This window comes from Salmo salar, chromosome ssa11 (assembly GCF_905237065.1).
Source record: "Salmo salar chromosome ssa11, Ssal_v3.1, whole genome shotgun sequence".
In the NCBI taxonomy this organism is placed as follows: Eukaryota; Metazoa; Chordata; class Actinopteri; order Salmoniformes; family Salmonidae; genus Salmo; species Salmo salar.
This window is the reverse complement of record NC_059452.1, coordinates 25,468,638-25,490,095: the sequence shown is the minus strand read 5'-3', so window position 1 is coordinate 25,490,095 and position 21,458 is coordinate 25,468,638. Positions and strand designations below refer to the sequence as shown.

Here is a 21,458-nt window from a genome sequence, read left to right as displayed (position 1 = left end):
GTTGTGTGGGGTACTGTGAGATACCATATAGGACTAGGGAGTGGTGGGTTACCATCGGGTGACATATAGTTCTATTAAGTGTATTTGATATGTGAGGACATTTGGAAAATGAGGTACTATATGGTACAGTAAACTGAATGAATTAAATTGGCACATGCATCCCTGTTAATAGCCAGGACTCATTTTGTCTGTAGGTGCAGTTGACTTTGACTGATGAATGCTGCCCTTAGTGAAGAGCTTTCTGTGTTGAAGAATAAAAAGGTAATGTTCCTGGCATCAGGTCGGTGGCATGTGTTTTACGGCCTGACAGTTTGCCTTGGCAGTGGGGGGAGACCACACTTAAGCTGAGGTGTAGTGCCACCCACTCTTTGTCACTGTGGAAAGGGTTCAGAACAAACTGGAAACACAGTCACGTCAGTCCTCCCAGCCTCTGTCTGGGTATGTCTGGGTGTGTGTGTGTGTGTGTGTGTCTGTGTCTGTGTCTGTGTGTGTGTGTGTGTGTGTGTGTGTGTGTGTGTGTGTGTGTGTGTGTGTGTGTGTGTGTGTGTGTGTGTGTGTGTGTGTGTGTGTGTGTGTGTGTGCACACGTGTTGTGTGTGTGTGTGTGTGTTTAATTAAAAGAGAGAGTGAGTGGGAAAGAAAAAACTAAAATGATAGAGAAAGAGAGAGGGAGGGAGAGGAAAAGTTTGACGCCATTTGAAAAAGGAAGCATTCACACACACTCCCTCACACACACACACACACACACACACACACACACACACACACACACACACACACACACACACACACACACACACACACACACACACACACACACACACACACACAGGTACTTAGTGTCCTACCATCTTGCTCTGACTTTGTCATCTCCTCCAGCTTCTTTTGCTTCAGTGTGTCCACCACGTCGGCCAGGCTTCCTTTGCGGCGCTCCGGCGTTCCGAACGCAGATCCGCTCAGCAGGTCGCCGCGCTCCCGGGCCCCCTCCTCAGGCTTGTGTGGGGAGGTTGAGTTATTCCGGAAGGAGTACAGGGAACATACTTTATTGCTGTCAGATTCCTGTAAGAAAACAGCAGTTGGGAGGGGATGGGGAAAGAGAAAGGGGTTTGGATATAATCATTAGTATTTCCCTGTGTATCTGAGTTTTATCGGCTGTTGACAGTTGATGTAGTCAAATGCAGTGATTGCTAGTTCTTTGGTGGCCCAGGACGATTTGGCCATATCAAATGACTCCTCTCTGGCTTTCACACAACAGCAGCTTCTATCAAATGATATCTGGCAAGTGAAAATAGTGTAGTGAAACGATGAGGGACACTTTCAGAGGGCATAGCCATAATGTGTGTGTGTATGTGTATGTGTGTGTGTATGTGTGTGTGCTCAGGCACTACTTTACCTCCGGAGAAACTACACAGAGAAACCTCCCAACTATAATTTCTCAAATTGCGTTTGAGTGTACATTTGTGTTGGGGTGAGTGCTGTGTAATTTGTTCATTTTTGAGCGGAGGCCTATTCTCAGCTGAGTGCTGCGGGCCATCGTAAATCTGTGTCCTGTCTCAGGCTGTTGTTGTTTTTGGGTCCCACCTGTGTGTGGTTTAGTATTTAACTAAGGGTCCTGTCTGAGACTGATGGCTGGGTGCTCTCTGTACACAGAAAAGGAGCAGGAGGAGAGAGCGAGAGAGAGAGAGAGAGAGAGAGAGAGCGAGAGAGAGAGAGAGAGAGAGAGAGAGAGAGAGAGAGAACTTGGGTCATGGCTTCTCAGACACAAGGCTGTTTTAATTATGGCTTGCAGAGAGTGAGGAGACAACAGGTAATTCTGCTGTGAAGAGTTGAACCCTTCTACCTCTGTGTGTTCTCACATCTGTTGTGTGTGTCACGTATAACACTGCCTGATCTGACATTTAACAACAAAACAACACAATACCTTCAACACACACATAAAGGAGGAAGCCAATCTACTGAAGGACACACAGATAACGGTGAAAGTGAACAACCCAAGAAGAAAGGAACATCAAGAAGGTAGAACGATGTTGAGAAGTGTGTGGGATCAGCTGATATTCCCAAAGAACATGGAGTGATGTACAGTACACTGGGCATTCCTGTTGCAATCTTTTATCCAAGCTTAATATCCTCAGACAGGCAGAGGAGTCAGAGAGGTGGTTCGGTTCAGTACCAGGGCCCGGGTTGGCGCGACAAGGTCTACACCCAGCGCTGGGCGGGCAGGATGGGGGTGATTATACAGGGGTGGCTGTGGCTGTGCCAGGGCCAGTGGAGGGTGCTTGTGGGGAGTGGAGTGGCGCTGGGTTAATCAGCTGGCGCAGGTTCAGGGCACAGCCCACACAGACGCATGGCACAGCAGTAGAGTCAGGTAATCAGCAAAGGCAACACTTTCAGCCTTCTCGCCGTCTGCCTCTCTCCCCCCTCTCTCTCTCTCTGTCAATCCCTCCTTCTCCCCTCTCACACTCCCTCTCCCATGCGCCATCTGTACCAAGTCAACTTGAGCTGACGGGATCTCGACACTTCACTTTTCCAACTTCAATGTTTACAATTTAATGATAAAAAGGCCATGGCAATCCACAGCCAACTGTGATGTGATAATGGTGGGGAAAACTAATGTTGCCAGCTTTGAGGTACATTTGTGATTGTCTTTCTATAATTAACCTCAAGACTTGTCATTGCCCCATGTTCTAGTCCTCCTTCCTTGACCTCATGTCGCTCCTCAGTACGACATCACAGCCTGCCACCACCATCCATCTGATAGATTCTACTCAGACTAGAAGCTCCATTAACTGGCAGTGTTCAGGTTTGACAACCCTTCAGTTCACAAGGTCTCCACCATGTCTCGCTGTATTTTCTGTTCAACGCAGAACAATCAACCAGAACAAGATCATTTTACATATTGTTGTTATATATGTTATATATATTGGCTGGTATTGCTCAAGTTAAAAAGGCAGCAAAAACTTTTGTTTTTCATATCTGGATAAAATAATAATAATTGAAGTAATGATAAACTGAAAAGGATTTGAAATTATGCAAACTAAATGCAAGCATTTCCTCCCTCAGATCCAAAATGAATAGAATGAACTTTCATACGGATCCTTTCATTCTATCAAGAGGCTGTCGAGTGATTGCAGTGAGTAACAGGAGACAATGCACAAAACATTCTTTCAAATGCCGTTCTAATTACCTTCATCACTAACGGCCCTGTGATCCAATTAGAGCCTGTCAGAAGAGCGGACCACCTGAGCAATCTCCTGACTATCATTTACATACTGGACGACAAGAACAGGGTCTCCAGACCGCCCAGCATCCTTAGAAAACAAGCCGGGACAAAGGGGCTGGGACGGGGCTGGGGGTGGGACGTGGGTGGGCAGCGACTCTCTCCCAGCATCCTTAGAAAACAAGCCGGGACAAAGGGGCTGGGATGGGGCTGGGGGTGGGACGTGGGTGGGCAGGAGGAGTGGGGAGCAGCGACTCTCTCCCAGCAGCCACTGCGGTGTGGAGGGGTGGCCCCTGGAAGGCTACTTCAGAGCCCCTCTGGGTCTCTTTACTGCAGGCCCGTCTGTCACAAACAGCCACCTGCCTCCCTGGCTACAGCCCACAAGTGCCTCTGCTCTTCTCTCCTCCACACACATCAAAGCAGCTCCACAGATTGTCTGGGGCCTGCTGCAGATGTACACAACAACACATATTGTGGGAGATGTTTATTTGATGACAAATAGGATGCAGCCTGAAGAAGAAGCGTAGCAACATTCCATTCTGTCTTAATTTGCCATACTGTGGTATTGAATTTTTATTGGGGTGCTGTGTAGTGTACTACACGTTTTACTGTTGATATCACTGGGCCTGTTCAGCCTAATAATAACCTGTAGTTGATTATAGTTGGTTTGGTGCTGCCTATCTGAGGGTCCCAGGATCCCTACGGCTTCACAGTATTAGAGACAGTACCCATGGCTGGGAGGAGGAGGGAGAGGCATGTGAAGAGTTCCCTTTTACAAGCACAGAACAATGGGTGGCTGTTGAGCCTGTATCTTGGCCCCAGTGCATCCTGGTCCAGAGAGAGCCTCTAGTGAGGGAGTCAGGCGGCTGGGGGTCTGAGGGGCCTGGGCAGGCCCTCTAGAACAGATACCCTCTCAGAGACTTTGTTCCACTGTCGTATTGTCTCCCTATTTATAGTTTCATCAAATCTGTGTGTGACGCTAAAATGCAACTCAATATGTTGTTGTCCTCTTCTTTTAGAGTGGGGAGGATCTCAAGACACTCGTGAGAGCTTAGACTTCAAAGACAAGTGCTTGGCAGAACGCATGGTCTTAAGTCCGAGGGCTCTGTTGTGACCGTGTCCTTGTCCTTGTGGGAGAAATTCCTCTCTGTTAGGGCACAGTGACAAGACATTTTTTTTTTTTGTGTGTGTGTGTGTGTGTGTGTGTGTGTGTGTGTGTGTGTGTGTGTGTGTGTGTGTGTGTGTGTGTGTGTGTGTGTGTGTGTGTGTGTGTGTGTGTGTGTGTGTGTGTGTTTGTGTGTCAGGCTTACTCACACTCAGAGGCTAGACAGTGGTGAAAGTCATTAATGGTGAAGGTCACCAACGGAAAATACAGAACATTGTCAGGAATCTACCTCACCCCTGACAACGTTGGAAAACAGACTGCTGTTGTACAGAGACAATAATATGGTACCCTCTGAAACCTTCTGATGGCTTGCCTGTCACCTACAGTAAATAGTGAATGGTACACTGAGTCATTACAGTAGACAGTGAGTATTACAGCAGTAAGGCAGCTAGCTATAGACCCTATATCAGATCGATCCACAAAAAAACTGCTAAGCCATATTACTCTTCTTTCTTTGAGATGTATGTTTTCTAGGAATTACAAGATGTATCAATGATTCCTCACCCCTACTTACATTATTTTATCATTTTTTAGCAAATGTAATATGTCTACTAGTCAAGTGGTCTACTGGTCTACAGGGTGGTGTCTCTCACCATGCGCTGCTGGGCTGACACCATGCTGTCCCAGTCACTCTCTGGAGGGACACTGCTGAGGGGCTGCAGTTCGTCCATGGAGCCCTTGCTGTGGAGCAGGCTGTGCAGGGGCAGCTGGGGCGTCCCGTGGGCCTCGGCACTCTCCTCCTTATCCCAGGACAGGTGGTCTTGACTCATGGCTTCCTCCCCATCGGCGACGGAGGCAAACGGAGAGGTGGCTTGCTTGGAAGACATTATTCTGCTGTGGAAGAGAGAAAGAGAATAGGACAACCGTCAGAAAACTTCAAAGACACGTAGTTAAACTTCAGACAGTTTTATGACACCGGGACGACACAACAGCTGATGTCAAAACATATTTACGACAGGTATGCTGGATGTTTCACCATCCTCACATCAACCTACACCTGCTGGTGCCCTGAAAAACAATGTTGGACCTGAGTAAAAGTTGGAGAAATCCTATCAATGGTCATGTGGCCTGCTGAGGAGGTGTGAGAGCAGGCCATGGGGCTTCTCCTAATCCTTTGTTTAATGTAAATGGTGGAGATGAGGCTGGAGCAGTGCCTGTGTCTGGGCCAGGCCCAACACTCCCTCCCTCCACCCAGCCAATGATTAGGCTGCTAAGAGGGTTACTATACCACATAACACGCTCTCATTGAAGCTAACACAGCCCCAGATAGTGGCCCAGTCAAGCCCCAGTCAATAATGACCCTAGATAAAGGTAAACATGACAACCCTACTCTCTATCGCTCCAAATTCAGATAATGCCTTAAACCGCTTTTGTTTGATTATGAAAAACAATTATAAGGAGATGACGAGTCAAAGTAATGTGCTTGTCCTCTTCTTAATTAACAGAAGAGCCTTAATTGATTGAATTGAACAGTTGACAGAACGATCCTGCCACCAAACACAACACCAACCCCAAGCTGCTTCCTTTTTACTTCCACTCTCCAAATTAGCAAACGATTAACTTTTCAGTGTTACACTATTTCTCCTGGCCAATAAATCCTACTTAAGCAGCTTGGAAATCAGATCCTGGCAGTGGAAGACAGAATTTACAAATCTGTCACACGCTTTCATGAATATTACATTGAAGAGTGCACTTGACATATCAGGTGCAAAGAAAACAAATGTTAATACCAATTTAAACAGTGTTGAATTGTTTTATGTAGCTTAACATTTCCCCTCCTAGAATCTTACAGCTAATTTTGCCTTTTCTTACAATTACAATAATGCCACCCTCATGCTGTGACCTACAATGACTGAAATGAATACTGTGCCAGAAAATCTAATTATGTGATTGGTATTAATAAGATAATAATATGGCATTCCTACTGATCTGAAGTGGGGAAAAGGAGCCAGTCCATATTTACTGGTAACTTTCTTTTCCCCATGCCCCTGATCTGCCTCATGCTAAGCTGCTGGGTATTTAACAATGAAAACAGCATGTGAGCCTCAAGTCTAGGTCTCATCTCTGCTGTAGCATCTTCTATGCAAGGGAAAGGCAGGGATGGGCAGGGGAAGACAGGGAGAGACAGGGAGGGGAGCTCAGGGTGTGAGAAATTTGGCCCATTCTCCTCTCTTCCGCAGGGTCACTGTGATGGAGGTTTAGCCGCCCCATTAGCTAGGCTATGGGCTGGAGGAAGGAGACAGAGAGGTGGGTATTCTAGGTCAAAGGCTGTGGTGTGATCGTGTCGTTGTGCTGCCTGCTGGGAGGACCATGAGACAGACAGACAAACAGAGGAGAGGAAGGCGAGGTTATGGAATTAGCTAACCCACAACTCAGCCAACTCCACCGTACCTCACCAGACTCTGCCAAAGTAATGGCATGGGGTTCACAGAGGGCTCAAAACAAACTTGACACAGGGAGAGATTAACACACAGTTTGTTGTTAGAATAATCTGATCAAGAGTCTAGGTGCTTCCACATTCCCCGTACGTGAGGATTGTGCACATCGCATGCCGCTGTTAGGCCCGCCAGCGCTCAGCAGCCTCAGTTCCACTAAAGAATGGCTAGTTCATTTAAAGGCGTGCCATCCTTTTACACACAGCGCTGAACAGCAGAGCAGACTAGCACTCTCAATGTGAATTGTTAAATACAATTCATTAACTGAGTTCAGAGCCAGCACATTACTGTATTTCACAAGGCATTACAATAAAGAGTGTTGAAAACACATATACGTATTAGGACATCCAAATCTTACAGGCAGGCAGGCAGGCAGGCACACACACACACACACACACACACACACACACACACACACACACACACACACACACACACACACACACACACACACACACACACACACACACACACACACACACACACACACACACACACACACACACACACACGTAGTTATAGATCAGTATTTTTGGTGGTGGTTAGGGTGAAAATGGGAAAATGGCAGGCCACGTTAATAACCCAGGCCCCAGCAGCTGTGTCAACAGGGCCAGTCTGTCAGGTACCATAGTGCTGGGAGGAAGGAGCCTCACTCTCTCTCAGACCGGCCTGTGATGTCTTCTGTTTTCTCTAGAGAGAACCAGCTCTCAATTTTAATCAGACAATAAATTGTTTCCTGTAATTATATCAAATAGAAAATGGTCTCAAAATTGAGAGTGTTAATTGAAAATCTAAATTCAGAGCAAAGTTCAGAACTTGCCTGTTGAGAGTGATGGTGTGCTGTGAGGAAGATGGGGGTGGAGAGGTTGGAGAAGGGGGGAGGGGTCGAGTTAGGAGATTCCACCACATTTTTTATTCATGCATCCAAAAAGCCCGGGCCTCCAGCACAACAAGCTCCTGTCTTCAATGGAGTGCGAGAGTGAAACAAAGCACTTCTTTTGTATGACACAGTAAATCAAGTGGTATTATTTTACCACTAAAATATTCAGTCTCTCAGGCACTTTTACCCCGGTCTCCAGTCATCAGTCAAGCTGCTGAGGCGTGAGAGAGACAGAGTGAACAGGGCTGACTCCATCCTCCTGTAACATGTGTCTACAGCAATCTTGTTAGAAAATGCAACAGATCTGCGGCAGGCTCCGTAACAGTATTTGTCAGTGGGTTAATAATTTATTAGCAGAGCTGGGAGGGCTGCGCTCAGCTAAAGAGAGCACAGAGCAAGGGTGCCCCACCCCCCCAATCTCTCAGAGGCCCTATACAATACCAGCTCTCATTATTGAAGGGAGAGAGAGGGAGGGATATTGCAATAAGTCTCAGAAAATGTCAGAGGGCAACAATATGTACATTATATAGTCCCCAAAGCCTATGCTGGAATATAATGGTACACAACGTGAGCGTTTGATTCCAGAATTGTTTGAATTAAACAATAAAACATAAGGTGTTTTATAGAGTAGGAGAGAAGCTGGGGTCCAGGTCGACAGTGGTGAATGTGAAACATTGAATAACAGAGTATCCAAGGTGAGACACATAAAAAATGCTCAACAAAACAACCCGTTTATACATTGCATTCTAACTACACTGCATTCTGCACTGCTGCTATTCCTTTCCTCTTATCAATAATGTTATGTGTTTCTCTAGTAATGAAGCCTAATATGTGCCTTTGTGTACATTGAGCAGTGAGAATATGGCAAACTGAAGAAGCCACTCTGGCGTGAATTCTTGACAAGCCGTCTCCCCTCATGCTTGATTACACAATAACAATGGACAGCTAACAAACCAAACGAATCAATAAGAGCATGACATGTTGCCTGCCTTCTCCCAGACAAAGCCCCAGTGACTTTGCAGAGGAAAGAAAGAGGAAAAAGGCCTATATACAGTTGAAGTCGGAAGTCTACATACACTTAGGTTGGAGTCAATAAAACTCGTTTTTCAACCACTCCAAAAATGTCTTGTTAACAAACTATAGTTTTGGAAAGTCAGTTAGGACATCTACTTTGTGCATGACACAAGTAATTTTTCCAACAATTGTTTACAATTGTTTCACTTATAACTCACTGTATCACAATTCCAGTGGGTCAGTAGTTTACATGCACTAAGTTGACTGTGCCTTTAAACAGCTTAGAAAATTCCAGAAAATGATGTCATGGCTTTAGAAGCTTCTGATAGGCTAATTTACATAATTTGAGTCAATTGGAGGTGTACCTGTGGATGTATTTCAAGGCCTACCTTCAAACTCAGTACCTCTTTGCTTGACCTCATGGGAAAATCAAAAGAAATCAGCCAAGACTTCAGAAAAAGAATTGTAGACCTCCACAAGTCTGGTTCATCCTTGGGAGCAATTTCCAAATGCCTGAAGGTACCACGTTCATCTGTACAAACAATAGTACGCAAGTATAAACACCATGGGACCATGCAGCCGTCATACCGCTCGGGAAGGAGACGCGTTCTGTCTCCTACAGATGAACGTACTTTGGTGTGAAAAGTACAAATCAATGCCAGAACAAAAGCAAAGGACCTTGTGAAGATGCTGGAGGAAACAGGTACAAAAGTATCTATATCCACAGTAAAACGAGTCCTATATCGACATAACCTGAAAGGCCGCTTAGCAAGGAAGAAGCCACTGGTTTGCAGCTGCACATGGGGACAAAGATTGTACTTTTTGGAGAAATGTCCTCTGGTCTGATGAAACAAAAATAAAACTGTTTGGCCATAATGACCATCGTTATTCTTGGAAGAAAAAGGGGGAGGCTTGCAAGCCGAAGAACACCATCCCAACCGTGAAGCACGGGGGTGGCAGTATCATGTTGTGGGGGTGCTTTGCTGCAGGAGGGACTGCTGCACTTCACAAAATAGATGGCATCATGAGGGAGTAAAACTATGTGGATATATTGAAGCAACATCTCAAGACATCAGTCAGGAAGTTAAAGCTTGGACACAAATGGGTCTTCCAAATGGACAATGACCCCAAGCATACCAAAGGTGTGGCAAAATGGCTTAAGGACAACAAAGTCAAGGTATTGGAGTGGCCATCACAAAGCCCTGACCTCAATCCTATAGAACATTTGTGGGCAGAACTGAAAAAGCGTGTGCGAGCAAGGAGGCCTACAAACCTGACTCAGTTACACCAGCTCTGTCAGGAGGAATGGGCCAAAATTCACCCAACTTATGTTGGGAAGCTTGTGGAAGGCTACCCGAAACGTTTGATCCAAGTTAACAATTTAAAGGCAATGCTACCAAATACTATTTGAGTGTATGTAAACTTCTGACCCACTGGGTATGTGATGAAATAAATAAAAGCTGAAATAAATCACTCTCTACTATTATTCTGACATTTCACATTCTTAAAATAAAGTGGTGATCCTAACTGACCTAAGACAGGGAATTTTTACTAGGATTAAATGTTAGGAATTGTCTAAAACTGAGTTGAAATGTATTTGGCTAAGGTGTATGTAAACTTCCGACTTCAACTGTATAGCTGACAATACTGCCTACATTTAAAGGATTAGGAGTGAAGGCTCATATGGCCTGGAATGCTTTGAGTCATGAATTGTTGCCACTGATAATGTTTCATCACGCGACAACCTCTGTTTAATTGGTTAGCATTAGAGGACCCCAGGTCTTATGACTGGGCTGTGTGTCTGTGGCTATCGCATTTCCTCCTCTATCGTAACAAGCTCTGACTTTCAGCCCGCTGTCGCTGCTCTTTCACACTGCTGACCTTTTATAGACAATGGTGATAAGTAACTCCACACCAGCCCCCCTCCTTCGCCCCTGTCCCTCCCCCATCGTCTACCTCGCGCCACACAGCCCCCACGCCTCTTCCCTCTTCTCCCAGCCTTAATCACAGGTCACTTCAGCAGAAAAATATTAGCCCTCTTACCCTCAGACACCACCACCCAGTTTTGGGAGGGAGAAATAATCAAATAAGTCGTTAAAACAAGAGGGCCATTGTTTGAAGACATAACGATGGGAAAGCTGGATATGGCAAAAAGCTGCTTTATGTCCGAGCTTCAAGTTTCCATGGGTAACGATGTGCAGGTATACACACACACACACACACACACACACACACACACACACACACACACACACACACACACACACACACACACACACACACACACACACACACACACACACACACACACACACACACCAAAATGCAGAAAATAAAAGGTATAAATGAAAATTATTTGGGGAAATATTCCTTAATGGAATCTTTTGACTTTCTCTAAAGAAAAATCTAAAGTTATTTGAAAACAAAGGCATTTCAACAGAAACTGAAAATTGGGTGAACACCTAAAAAGCATGATGTCTTTAGACAACATCGACTGGAACAAAGATATTAGAGGTCAAATATTAACATTACACCATACTAACAATGGAAAACAAAAAAATGCAAATATGAGCAGTTATCACAGGCCAGCACAAGAACCATTTGGTGCATCTAATGAAATATCATTGTAGGGGAGTAAATGCATTACACACCATGCTGGTGAAGGCACTGTGAGAACATGGTCAGAGCAACACCGTCTACACAAAGAAGATACAGGCTTTACTCCAGAGCACAAGTCAGGGCTCACCCACATAGTGGGAGAGAGAAAGAGTTTATATAAGTTCTAGTATTCAATGTAGTTTAAGCAATCTACAATACATAAAAAAAAAAAATGTAACTCATTTCAGGACTGAAGGCCATATATCTTTACATTTGAAAATATCTTGAATTTCCTTTCAATAGACATTCAATATTGTCTATCTATTACAGATACTGTAGATGAGCCTGAGATTGGCTGTACAAAATACAAAGGGAAAATATAACAAATACATTCAAAAGTGAATTTTCCACAAAGGTGGAACTGTAAAGTATTTTGATTTTACAAAAGTGTGTAGAGAGATATTTTTCTGTCTTCCTCTAGAGGTCTTTGTAACCTCCTATTTCCCCCACTGTTGTCCCAGGTGATATAGCAGGGATCGACAGGGTCTTCCCCTGGCATAATAACATGTTGCTACCTGACAGCTCCCAGCTGGAAAATTACTGACACACTCACTGCCGTTTAGCACAATTAAATGATCGCCTTCCATTGTGACTGTGTTTTAGATGAACCTGGCACCCCATACATAAACATATAATAATGATTCAGCTTCTACCGCTCTCCTTCACTCTCTATATAAAGCGTGCACACACACACACACACACACACACACACACATTCCACAGCAGCTAACACTACCTACGAGACCCAGTAACTGAAAAATCGATGGAGAGGAACTCCTTACTTCCTACATTCTAAAATGGCTACAATATTTGAACATAAACCCATCTACTGTATGATGATGATGAGATGTGAACTCATATTCTTTTTGAAGTCTATTTCACAGTTTATTTATGATAATCAGATTTATTTTATATTATTTAGATTTTATGGATTCTACAAACAAATGGCTCTGCTAGACACTAGCTTTTTTTCGAGAAAAAAAAAATATATAGATGTTCAAATTAAAAGTTAAAATGAACATTTCACTTCCATGATATCTATTTCAGACAATAATATAAAAATGTAATCCAAGGAGAAAAATTCAAGTGGACAAAGTAATTATGGGTAAATGATATAAAAATATTGCAAATGGCTGGGGAAATACATACACCCTAACAACGTAGCTGGAGAGAGTTGTTCCTCTATAAATGTTGACCTTCCCCCTTCAAAAAGTCAACTCAATTACACAAGCACTTCATCCCCACTTCACTCACTCTCCTGATGCTTTCTCTATTAGAAACCACCGTAGTTACTCCGTCTAAAACCCACACTCAAAAAGACAGCCACCCAGAGCAAATTAAGCAAGCCTCCTCAAGTGCACACTTTAGATATAGAGCACAGCATCCATAATTACTTTGCACAGTAAATTATTTGCAATAATATCCTGTTGGAGGAGCCGTCTTCCGTCTCACTTTAAACACTTGTGCAGTTGGATTAGTTAGACAGCCTGGTTGGTGTCCTGCCCCCCCCTTGCTAGCTGCTAGGCAGAGCCTGACAACAGAGGCTGATGCAGGTGTGAGAGCACTGAAGTGGCTCTGTCTGTCTGTCTACCCAGTGAGGGTCGAGGAGCACACACTTACAAACTGAGCCGCTCGTCTCCACCGATGGCCCCCTCCGCCATTGGTCCTCCTTCTCCCGATCCAAGAGAGACAACTTCAACGCTGGATGGCATAACACCTCCTCAGTTCACCAGGAGCCAGAGGGGTACTCACACCTCTCTCTCTCTCTCTCTCTCTCTCTCTCACACAGACACACACACACTCTCTCTCACACACACACACTCTCTCTCACACACACACACTCTCACATGCACAACTACAAACACTCACGTACACTCGCTGACAGGCCAAGCGTCCAGTGCAGTCCTTTTCCTGTCTGTTCTACAGTACTCTGTCTCAGATGGCATCCACGAGGAGAAGTAGAGGACAGAACTAAAGGACAGAACTAAAGGACAGAACAATAGGAGAGCCAGGAGCAGCACACATAGGAGCAGCACCCACAATAAAGAACAGCACCAGAACTACTGCACCACCTCAGCACTACCACTCTCTCGTCCAGCCAGCAGTCTGGAGCTAAAGAGATTGAGAGGCAAGAGAAGCTACTTGTTTTTTCCTTCTCTCTCTTTCTCTGTCTCTCTCCCTCTTACACTCCCCTGCTCTCTCTCTCGCTGAACGTGTAGAGGTCTGGGCCTTCTGGGGGATGAAGTTCCCAAAGTGCCTTCTGTCACTGCCACTGCAGTTAAGCAAACTTTACAGCCAGTCAAGCCATCAACCAACACAGGCTATTCGCTGAGCAACAGTGGAGCTTTGTGGCTCCCCTCCCAGTTGACAGTAAGTTATGAGCCCTTTGTGAGTGCAGGGGAAGGAAAACAGAGATCGGAATTTGGCAGGAACATAATAATACAGAATTCTCCTGTCTGTGGAACCTGAAGTTTTCATGGAAACAATCAAGCATTGTTGGGGTAAAGAAAAGCGACTGACAGATGAAATATAGTGGGGGGCCCTTTTAGGAAAACAGTCAACAAAGCGCCATTCAGGCCAGGTCCTTTCTGTCATTTATAAAGATAACTTCTATGCACTTGAGAGTTTAGAGCAAAGAGTTCAGATTGAACAAACCAAGTGTAACATCTCCCACAGTCCACAGTGCAGAGAGCTGTGGAGAGGGCTGGGGGTGCCAAACAAGTAGGACTGGGGCTGCCAGGCATCACAAGTTTCCTAGAGATACACAATGAGTATATAGGGGACAGAGGGGGAGGAGAGAAAAAGGGCCCCTGAAAAAATGCAGAGAGCCGCGCCAAAAGAGCAGGAACAATGGCTAATTATGAAGGAGTAATGTTGCAGGGGGACAGAAAAAGAGAGGGACACTGGAGACACAGAATGGATTATGAAAGTGGGGGGGGGTATTCTTCTGCATGGCAGGAGAACTGTGGGCCTCAGTCTTTGGCCTGCTCCTTATGAGGTCATCATTGGCAGCCATTGCCCAGAAAAGTTTGGTTGGTACAACTGCCGTTTGGACATCTGGAATGTCGGCACACAGTGGCCTGCTTTCTCCGCAACTATCCTGATTCTTTATTTTCCAAAAATAGGATGCTTCGCCAGCGCTGGTCACTCAAATTGGAAAATGTACAACGTCTAATGAAAAGAATAGCAGTTTTGTTCTCTTTCATTCTCATCTCATAAATGGATTTCTGCAAGGGGGGGGAATGAGGAAATTACCTACAACGCTGCTTTGATTAAGCGGCTCTATTCTAGGGATTGGCTGGACAACAGCTCATTAGTTACAGTTAGTCCCACCCCTAATTCTTTGGGGATTTGTTTTCTTTCATTCTTTCTTTCTCTGTCTTTCTCTCACTCACTCATGAATTGAAAGAATTCATTGGGCGCGCAAACAAGGCACACAAATGTGTCCACCTTTGTCACTGGACGTTTTTCTCTATCTTATTGCCTTGTATGTTCTCTGAGGGACTGAGGGGGGGTGAGAAAGTGATGCCTGGTATAAAGGGAGGGAGGGAGCTACGGAGGGAGGGAAAGGGCCATATTCTGAGAGTGGCAACGTTTCATGTGACACGTCAATCGGAAAATCAAAACAGGGGTAGTTCATTTGCTCCACCCAGATGAGACCATGTAGAAGGAACTGATGAATAGAGGTCAGGCAGGCCACACCTCACAGATTTATGATTAAGCCTTATTATGTTGGGAAACTGACATTGATTGCCGATTTAAACCACTGAAACCAATTCATTTGCCCTTGTTGAATAGAAAGCATGGTCAACAGTGTGTAACGCTGTGACAGGTCGGACGGGAGGGCCGAATCAAAGTGAGCGGCTAAACGAATGCTTGGCAGCCGGCTCTGTTTGGAGGTGGTTAAAAGTTATCCTGCTGACTGACAGCCTATACAGAGAAAAAGAGGCTGCAAGGAGAAACGAGATCTGAGGAGCCAAACCAGAACCACCTGCCATTGATCTGAGTAATTGCCCAAGAATTTGGTTCACAGAAGACATGTACAGCCCCTGTTTTAGCAATGCTTCACTCACAGAGCGGCACGGAGAAAACCACTATAACTGAATGGGAAACACAGTCTAATAAAATCAGGGAGCTGACAGACATGGTTGAAGAGAAATATGTGCAGTATATGCAGTCTGAGAGAACAGGCTCTGTACAGGATTAGCCGCTGACTGATACAGAAAATGTCTCACCAGTGGGCTGTTAACCATGTGTCTGACCACTGATACTACGCTCAAACTCACACTGCATTCATCTATTTGTCAAGATGCCAAATAAAAAGACATGGTAGGCCTCTGTCGAAATATAAATCTCACCGCAAATGATAAACTCACTGTAATCTATTACCTACAAAAACAGAAAATAAGACTTCTTTCTGCCTGGTCAGCAGTAAGTATGTTTTGATGGGGAAATGGGGCCTTTATTTCCCCTCTCACTATCTCCATCACAGCCCCAGGCCTCTGGTAGTTTCTGGTAGTCAGAGCCAGTCATGTTGACGAACACCTTGGTGGGAGAGGTTTCTCTTCTTTCCTGGCAGACGCAGACCACGCATGCATCATGACAGGCTTTCAGAATGAAATCATTAACTAAATTGCTTTCTTAAAACACCACAAGTGTGAGCCAGGGGTTTGTGTCTGTGTCTGGCCGGTGGCCACGTCCCTCTGGTTCCCAGGCAGCCTCTCAGGCAGCCTCTGCCCGGCTCTGTTGTGGTTCCCTGCTACCACATTCATTACGCTCAGCGCAGCCCGGCTCAGCCTCAGACTCGCTACACTGTGGTGGGGCTCACTCACTGGACCAGTAGGAAATCATCTGGTCATCTCAAACTACTCCTCCATTTCAGACGGCCCCGCTCCGCACAAAGAGGCCCTTTGTCCCAGGACGTTCATGACCACGCTTTACATCTCAATCAGTGAATCAATCAAAAACATAGAAACACATCTGGTTTTATAGCTGGGGTTTTAAAGTCTGAAGGGGGTTGTCTGAACGACTGACTCAACATTACACACATTTACACTGCTTTATTACCAAACACTGTGACCGACATCACATAATGACACAAAGCTGCAGTTCCTAACAACACTTCATTTATTTTTTAAACATCATTAAAATAGCATTCTGGTGTGTCTAGCTATGCCATGGCAGTTAACAGGGAAATGATAGTCTTGTATTTCTATATCTCTTACAAACAAACGTTTAAAAGACTAGCTACTGAAAACGGAAAGCTGGGGGACAAAATCAACTGAAAAGTCAACATCCTAAAACACACAGAGAGAGAGAGAGGGAGACTGTAAAAGTAAATTATGCAACAAACAAAAACAGAAGACAGGGCCGTGGTCTTTGGAAATACTGTCTCTATCTGACTCAAATAGACTTAAATAAGCAGCAAACAGAAAAAGGCAAATAACTGGTGAAGGCCGGACAAATAGTGGATAGTGATTGTAGCTGAGCTGTAAGAGAGGATAACGAGCCGCCAGCCCCCACCTCCCCCCACCCTCCGCCCCGGCCCTCTATCTGTCCTTCTCTCACTAGGCTCAAGGTAGCAGATGTGTCTTTCACAGCCTGTGGCGTGTGCAACCAATCTGCAAACAATAGCTGGGACTTGAAAAAGGTTGACTGTCTGTCGCAACATACCGGTTAGGAGAGAGGTGAAAACACAGTCCACACCACGCTGCAAACGCACGCCCTACAGCGGTTTCTCCTCTGACATGTCACTCCAGCCTAACTATAGGTGTGACTGTGAGAATGTGTGTGTGTGTGTTAGTGGGCCACTACCATGCTATTTAAGCCCGTCAGTAAGCCCATTACACCAGTGTAAGTCACCTCCCTGACCTCCCGTTGAGATGTACAATCCTATTAACCTAATAATATACATGGAGCCGGCTACAGTGGCCACAGGTCCGCGTGCGAAAGCCGTCTCTGAGTCTTAAACACCACAGTCAGCCATGACAGAGAAACAGATACAGACACAGCCATGACCTCTGACCACACCTCTCTCTTTGTCTGTACTGTAGACAGGACACTGGACAGGACACTGGACAGGACACTGGTCAGGACCACAAGTTCAATCTGAGTTCATTATGGACTCTCTATTGGTCAATGACTGGAGTCAATGCAGTAATAGACATTAGAATGGCATTTCTCTTTATCTATTCCAGTAGACATCGACAGTGTTAAGAGAACGCTGAAGTGACTGATGTTCAGAGAGAGAAAGTACTGTTGGCATCTCAGTTGATCTCTACACTGTAAATATCCTGCATTATTAATTGCATGACACACTGGTTCAATATGGATTGGATTTCACAATGCCAAAGTAAAAGCCAGTGTGTATGTATGGGAGGTAAGAGCTGGCTCCTCTCTCTGTTTAGTGTGTGTGTGTGTGTGTGTGTGTGTGTGTGTGTGTGTGTGTGTGTGTGTGTGTGTGTGTGTGTGTGTGTGTGTGTGTGTGTGTGTGTGTGTGTGTGTGTGTGTGTATGAGTGTGAGAGTACACTGAGTTCCTCCCAGGTTTATGACAGTAGTAATAAGCTAGCCTGCAGGCCACAAACAGACAAATGAGGAGGACTGGAATACATTATTAGAGCTCATCAATGAGGAGGACTGGAATACATTATTAGAGCTCATCAATGAGGAGGACTGGAATACATTATTAGAGCTCATCAATGAGGAGGACTGGAATACATTATTAGAGCTCATCAATGAGGAGGACTGGAATACATTATTAGAGCTCATCAATGAGGAGGACTGGAATACATTATTAGAGCTCATCAATGAGGAGGACTGGAATACATTATTAGAGCTCATCAATGAGGAGGACTGGAATACATTATTAGAGCTCATCAATGATCTCTATACCGGAGCTGGACTGATGACTTAGTTTGTGTCGTCTCTTCTTAAAAACAAAATAGAAATATTATGGGTACAATATGAAAATATTTTTAAAGAGAACAACAGAATTATTTACATAAAAGGATAGATTATATTAATTTGAAATCAGTGGGTCGTTCCACAGATTATACAAAATAAAAAATAATGTCCTGTGACTACGAAATGTGTCTTATCACAAAATGAGACATTTAGATATTTCTAATATGTAAAAGCATTAATAACTATTCAGTTAGTATTCAGTAACTATTCAGTTGTCTGTTCTCAGGCTGAACAAAGCCATGAAAATAAGGTACTGTACTGTACGGTCTCGCAATATTCAGGATTGTGCAGTCTTTTTAAAACGATGAAAAACACATTGTATTGAGCGATATGAAAGCATAATGTCCTCCGGGTGTCAGTCAGCTCAACAGTGAGTGCAGCGGAGAGACCATGTCAGGGTAAATATTTAACAGGCAGCCATTTAAACCAATAGAACTGCAGGAGAGTGAGGAGCCAACGCATGTCAGGAGACATAGGCTGTCCTAGACTACAGGACTGCTTTGTACAGACACAATGAATAGGAGCGGACGCACTGATCTGTCCACTGCATTCATCTATTATAAATGCACATGCTGCCTTCACGCTGTGCAGTTAAATATATATATGCTACTGTAACTATGTGTACAACTATAGCTGAATGTGTAGAAATGCTGCGTATGAGGAGTGTATGTGTGGCTGCGTGTGTGTATATGAGTGTGTGTGTGCGTGTGTGGTGCACGAGGATGTGTGTCTATCTTTGTTCTTTGGGAGGGCCTCCCCAGGTTCCTGCAGTGTAATGTACAAATCCCCTGTAAGACATCAGAAAAGTATCACTCAGCCAGTCAGCCAGTCAGCCAGTCAGCCAGCTAGTCAGCCAGTCACTCTAAGAACGGGACAGCCGGCTATAAATGGCAGGTACAGCTCACAAGCTAAAAATAAAGGGGGGCTGTGGTTTTTAGGAATGGTGTTCCTGAATTAAACACAACAGGAGCCAAACACTAAATCAGAACGGCTTTGCCTCAGGCTTAATGTGAAAAACAAATGAACGTCAAAGCAAGGAGAGAGTTAGCTAACTCCTGAATAATGAATAAGGTAGACTCATGTTTTGCCCATCACTTAACTAGACTTGGCATGGAACAGAGTGTCTCACTAGATCTGTCTCTGACTACCTGTGTAATGAGTATCATGAAATGAACCACACTACAGAATTGAACATCTAAGAACGTCAGGAGAAGATTAAATTCTGGGAGTGAGGGAGAGATCATGTGCTGTGGCTTAGAGGCCCATCTGTACCTCTGTCAATAACTCCACACAGCAGAGGGTCTGGAGAGGAGACATCTCTAAAAGCTTTCTCTGAATCTGTCAAAATGTCCCACTTCCCCTTTCCGATGTGGCAGTCAGTCAGGCCCTGTGAAGTAGCTGTCTCTCCTCTCCTCTCTTCCACTCAGAGCCACTGGGGGATTGCATCATGGCAGGACAGGGCGTGAGACCATGGTAGTCACATACAGTAAGACCGTGGGCCTGCCAGTCTGTGGGGAAATACCTCATGTTGAATGATTCATAAACACCCTGCCTGTGTGTGTCTGTGTGTAGACGAGGCTGGCCAGTAGATAGAGCTCCATGCTGTGGGATAGTGGGAGCCCTGGCTGTGCTGTGCCCACTGCCTCCACAGTGAAGTGCAGCAGGCTAGCTCTGGCTGGTTAGAACTGGGACCAACAGCTGCAGCCTCTATGGCATCAGGCCGGTGCGCACGTACATGCGCATGCACACACACACAGAGAGAGAGAGAGAGAGAGAGAGAGAGAGAGAGAGAGAGAGAAACAAGGCATATCATAATATGTTCCCCCCTTACTGGGGTGGCAGGGTAGCCTAGTGGTTAGAGCATTGGACTAGTAACCGAACTGTTCCTAGGCCGTCATTGAAAATAAGAATTTGTTCTTAACTGACTTGCCTAGCTAAATAAAGGTAAATAAATAAATACTAAAGGCTATTATCCCTGACTAATGGCATACACTGGGCCTCTCTCATTACTGAAGTGGCTCTTTACTGGGGACCCTTGTTTCATACAGTTAGAGTTAATGCATTATGAACAGCCCACCAAGAGTAAGCAGTGATCTGCATATTCAATAACTTCTGTAATTATAGGCGCCAATCATCAGATGGATCTGATTGCAGGGGAAGAGGGGAGCAGAGCGGTCTGATTCCTGGAGGACAGAAGTCTAATCACAAAACTAACATGATAATTGAAATCTAAATTGAAAGGCTTGGCTCACGCCGAGAGTATGTCAGGAGTAGATTGTAGAGGTATAGGTGGCTGGAGAGTGAGGGAAAGAAAAAAAAGAGGGAGCGAGAGAAAGAGATATGGGGAAAGAGGCCATATTAATGGAGACTGTAAAACTGCCACACTGGTATTGCTTACTTATGGGTATCGGGGGCAGTGTCCATAGCACAACTACAGTAAGAAAATCATGTCTCTCAGCAGGGCCAAGAATGTTTCTGGAGAATGTACATCAGCACGAACGCGGCACAATATTCCAAGTTGTCACAGTTGGCCTTTTCTACCTGAATGGCCCCGGTTCTCTGAATGTAGTTTCCTGTTTTAAGAGGTAAATGTGAGGTACCTAACTGCTCGATTCTGCATGCACAACGTGCACATTGAGAGACACCTCTGTTTGAAGTTTCATAAAGAGGTCATCCTTGTGTTCCACTGACTGAGGACACACAGTTTTTCTCCCCAAAACATTCTGTCCAATTAAAGCTAATCTTATCAACAATCTCTTCTCAGATACACTACCATTCAAAAGTTTGGGGTCACTTAGAAATGTCCTTATTTTTGAAAGAAAAGCTCATTTTTTGGCCATTAAAATAACATCAAATTTATCCAAAATATAGTGTAGACATTGTTAATGTTGTAAATGAGTATTGTAGCTGAAAACTACTGATTTTCTATGGAATATCTACATAGGCGTACAGAGGCCCATTATCAGCAATCATCACTCCTGTGTTCCAATGGCATGTTGTGTAAGCTAATCCAAGTTTATCATTTTAAAAGGCTAATTGATTATTAGAAAACCCTTTTGCAATTATGTTAGCACAGCTGAAAACTGTTGTTCTGATTAAAGAAGCAATAAAACTGGCCTTCATTGA

At 44.7% G+C, this 21,458-nt stretch overlaps 1 protein-coding gene across 24 annotated transcripts in view; it reads right to left on the bottom strand.

Moving 5' to 3' along the window:
* The window catches only part of LOC106587529 (SRY-box transcription factor 6), a 197,063-nt gene that overhangs the window by 115,761 nt on the left and 59,844 nt on the right, over positions 1–21,458 (bottom strand). For 11 of the 24 annotated variants that reach the window (XM_045689257.1, XM_045689266.1, XM_045689258.1 and 8 more), the window contains 2 exons: positions 4,975–5,215; positions 848–1,058 (listed from right to left, as the gene is read on the bottom strand). In XM_045689257.1, coding sequence (XP_045545213.1) covers positions 848–1,058; positions 4,975–5,215 — 452 coding nt within the window. Of the gene's footprint in view, positions 1–847; positions 1,059–4,974; positions 5,216–12,988; positions 13,522–21,458 lie in introns of those variants that run through there. The other 13 variants (XM_045689248.1, XM_045689264.1, XM_045689250.1 and 10 more) reach the window with 10 other exon arrangements.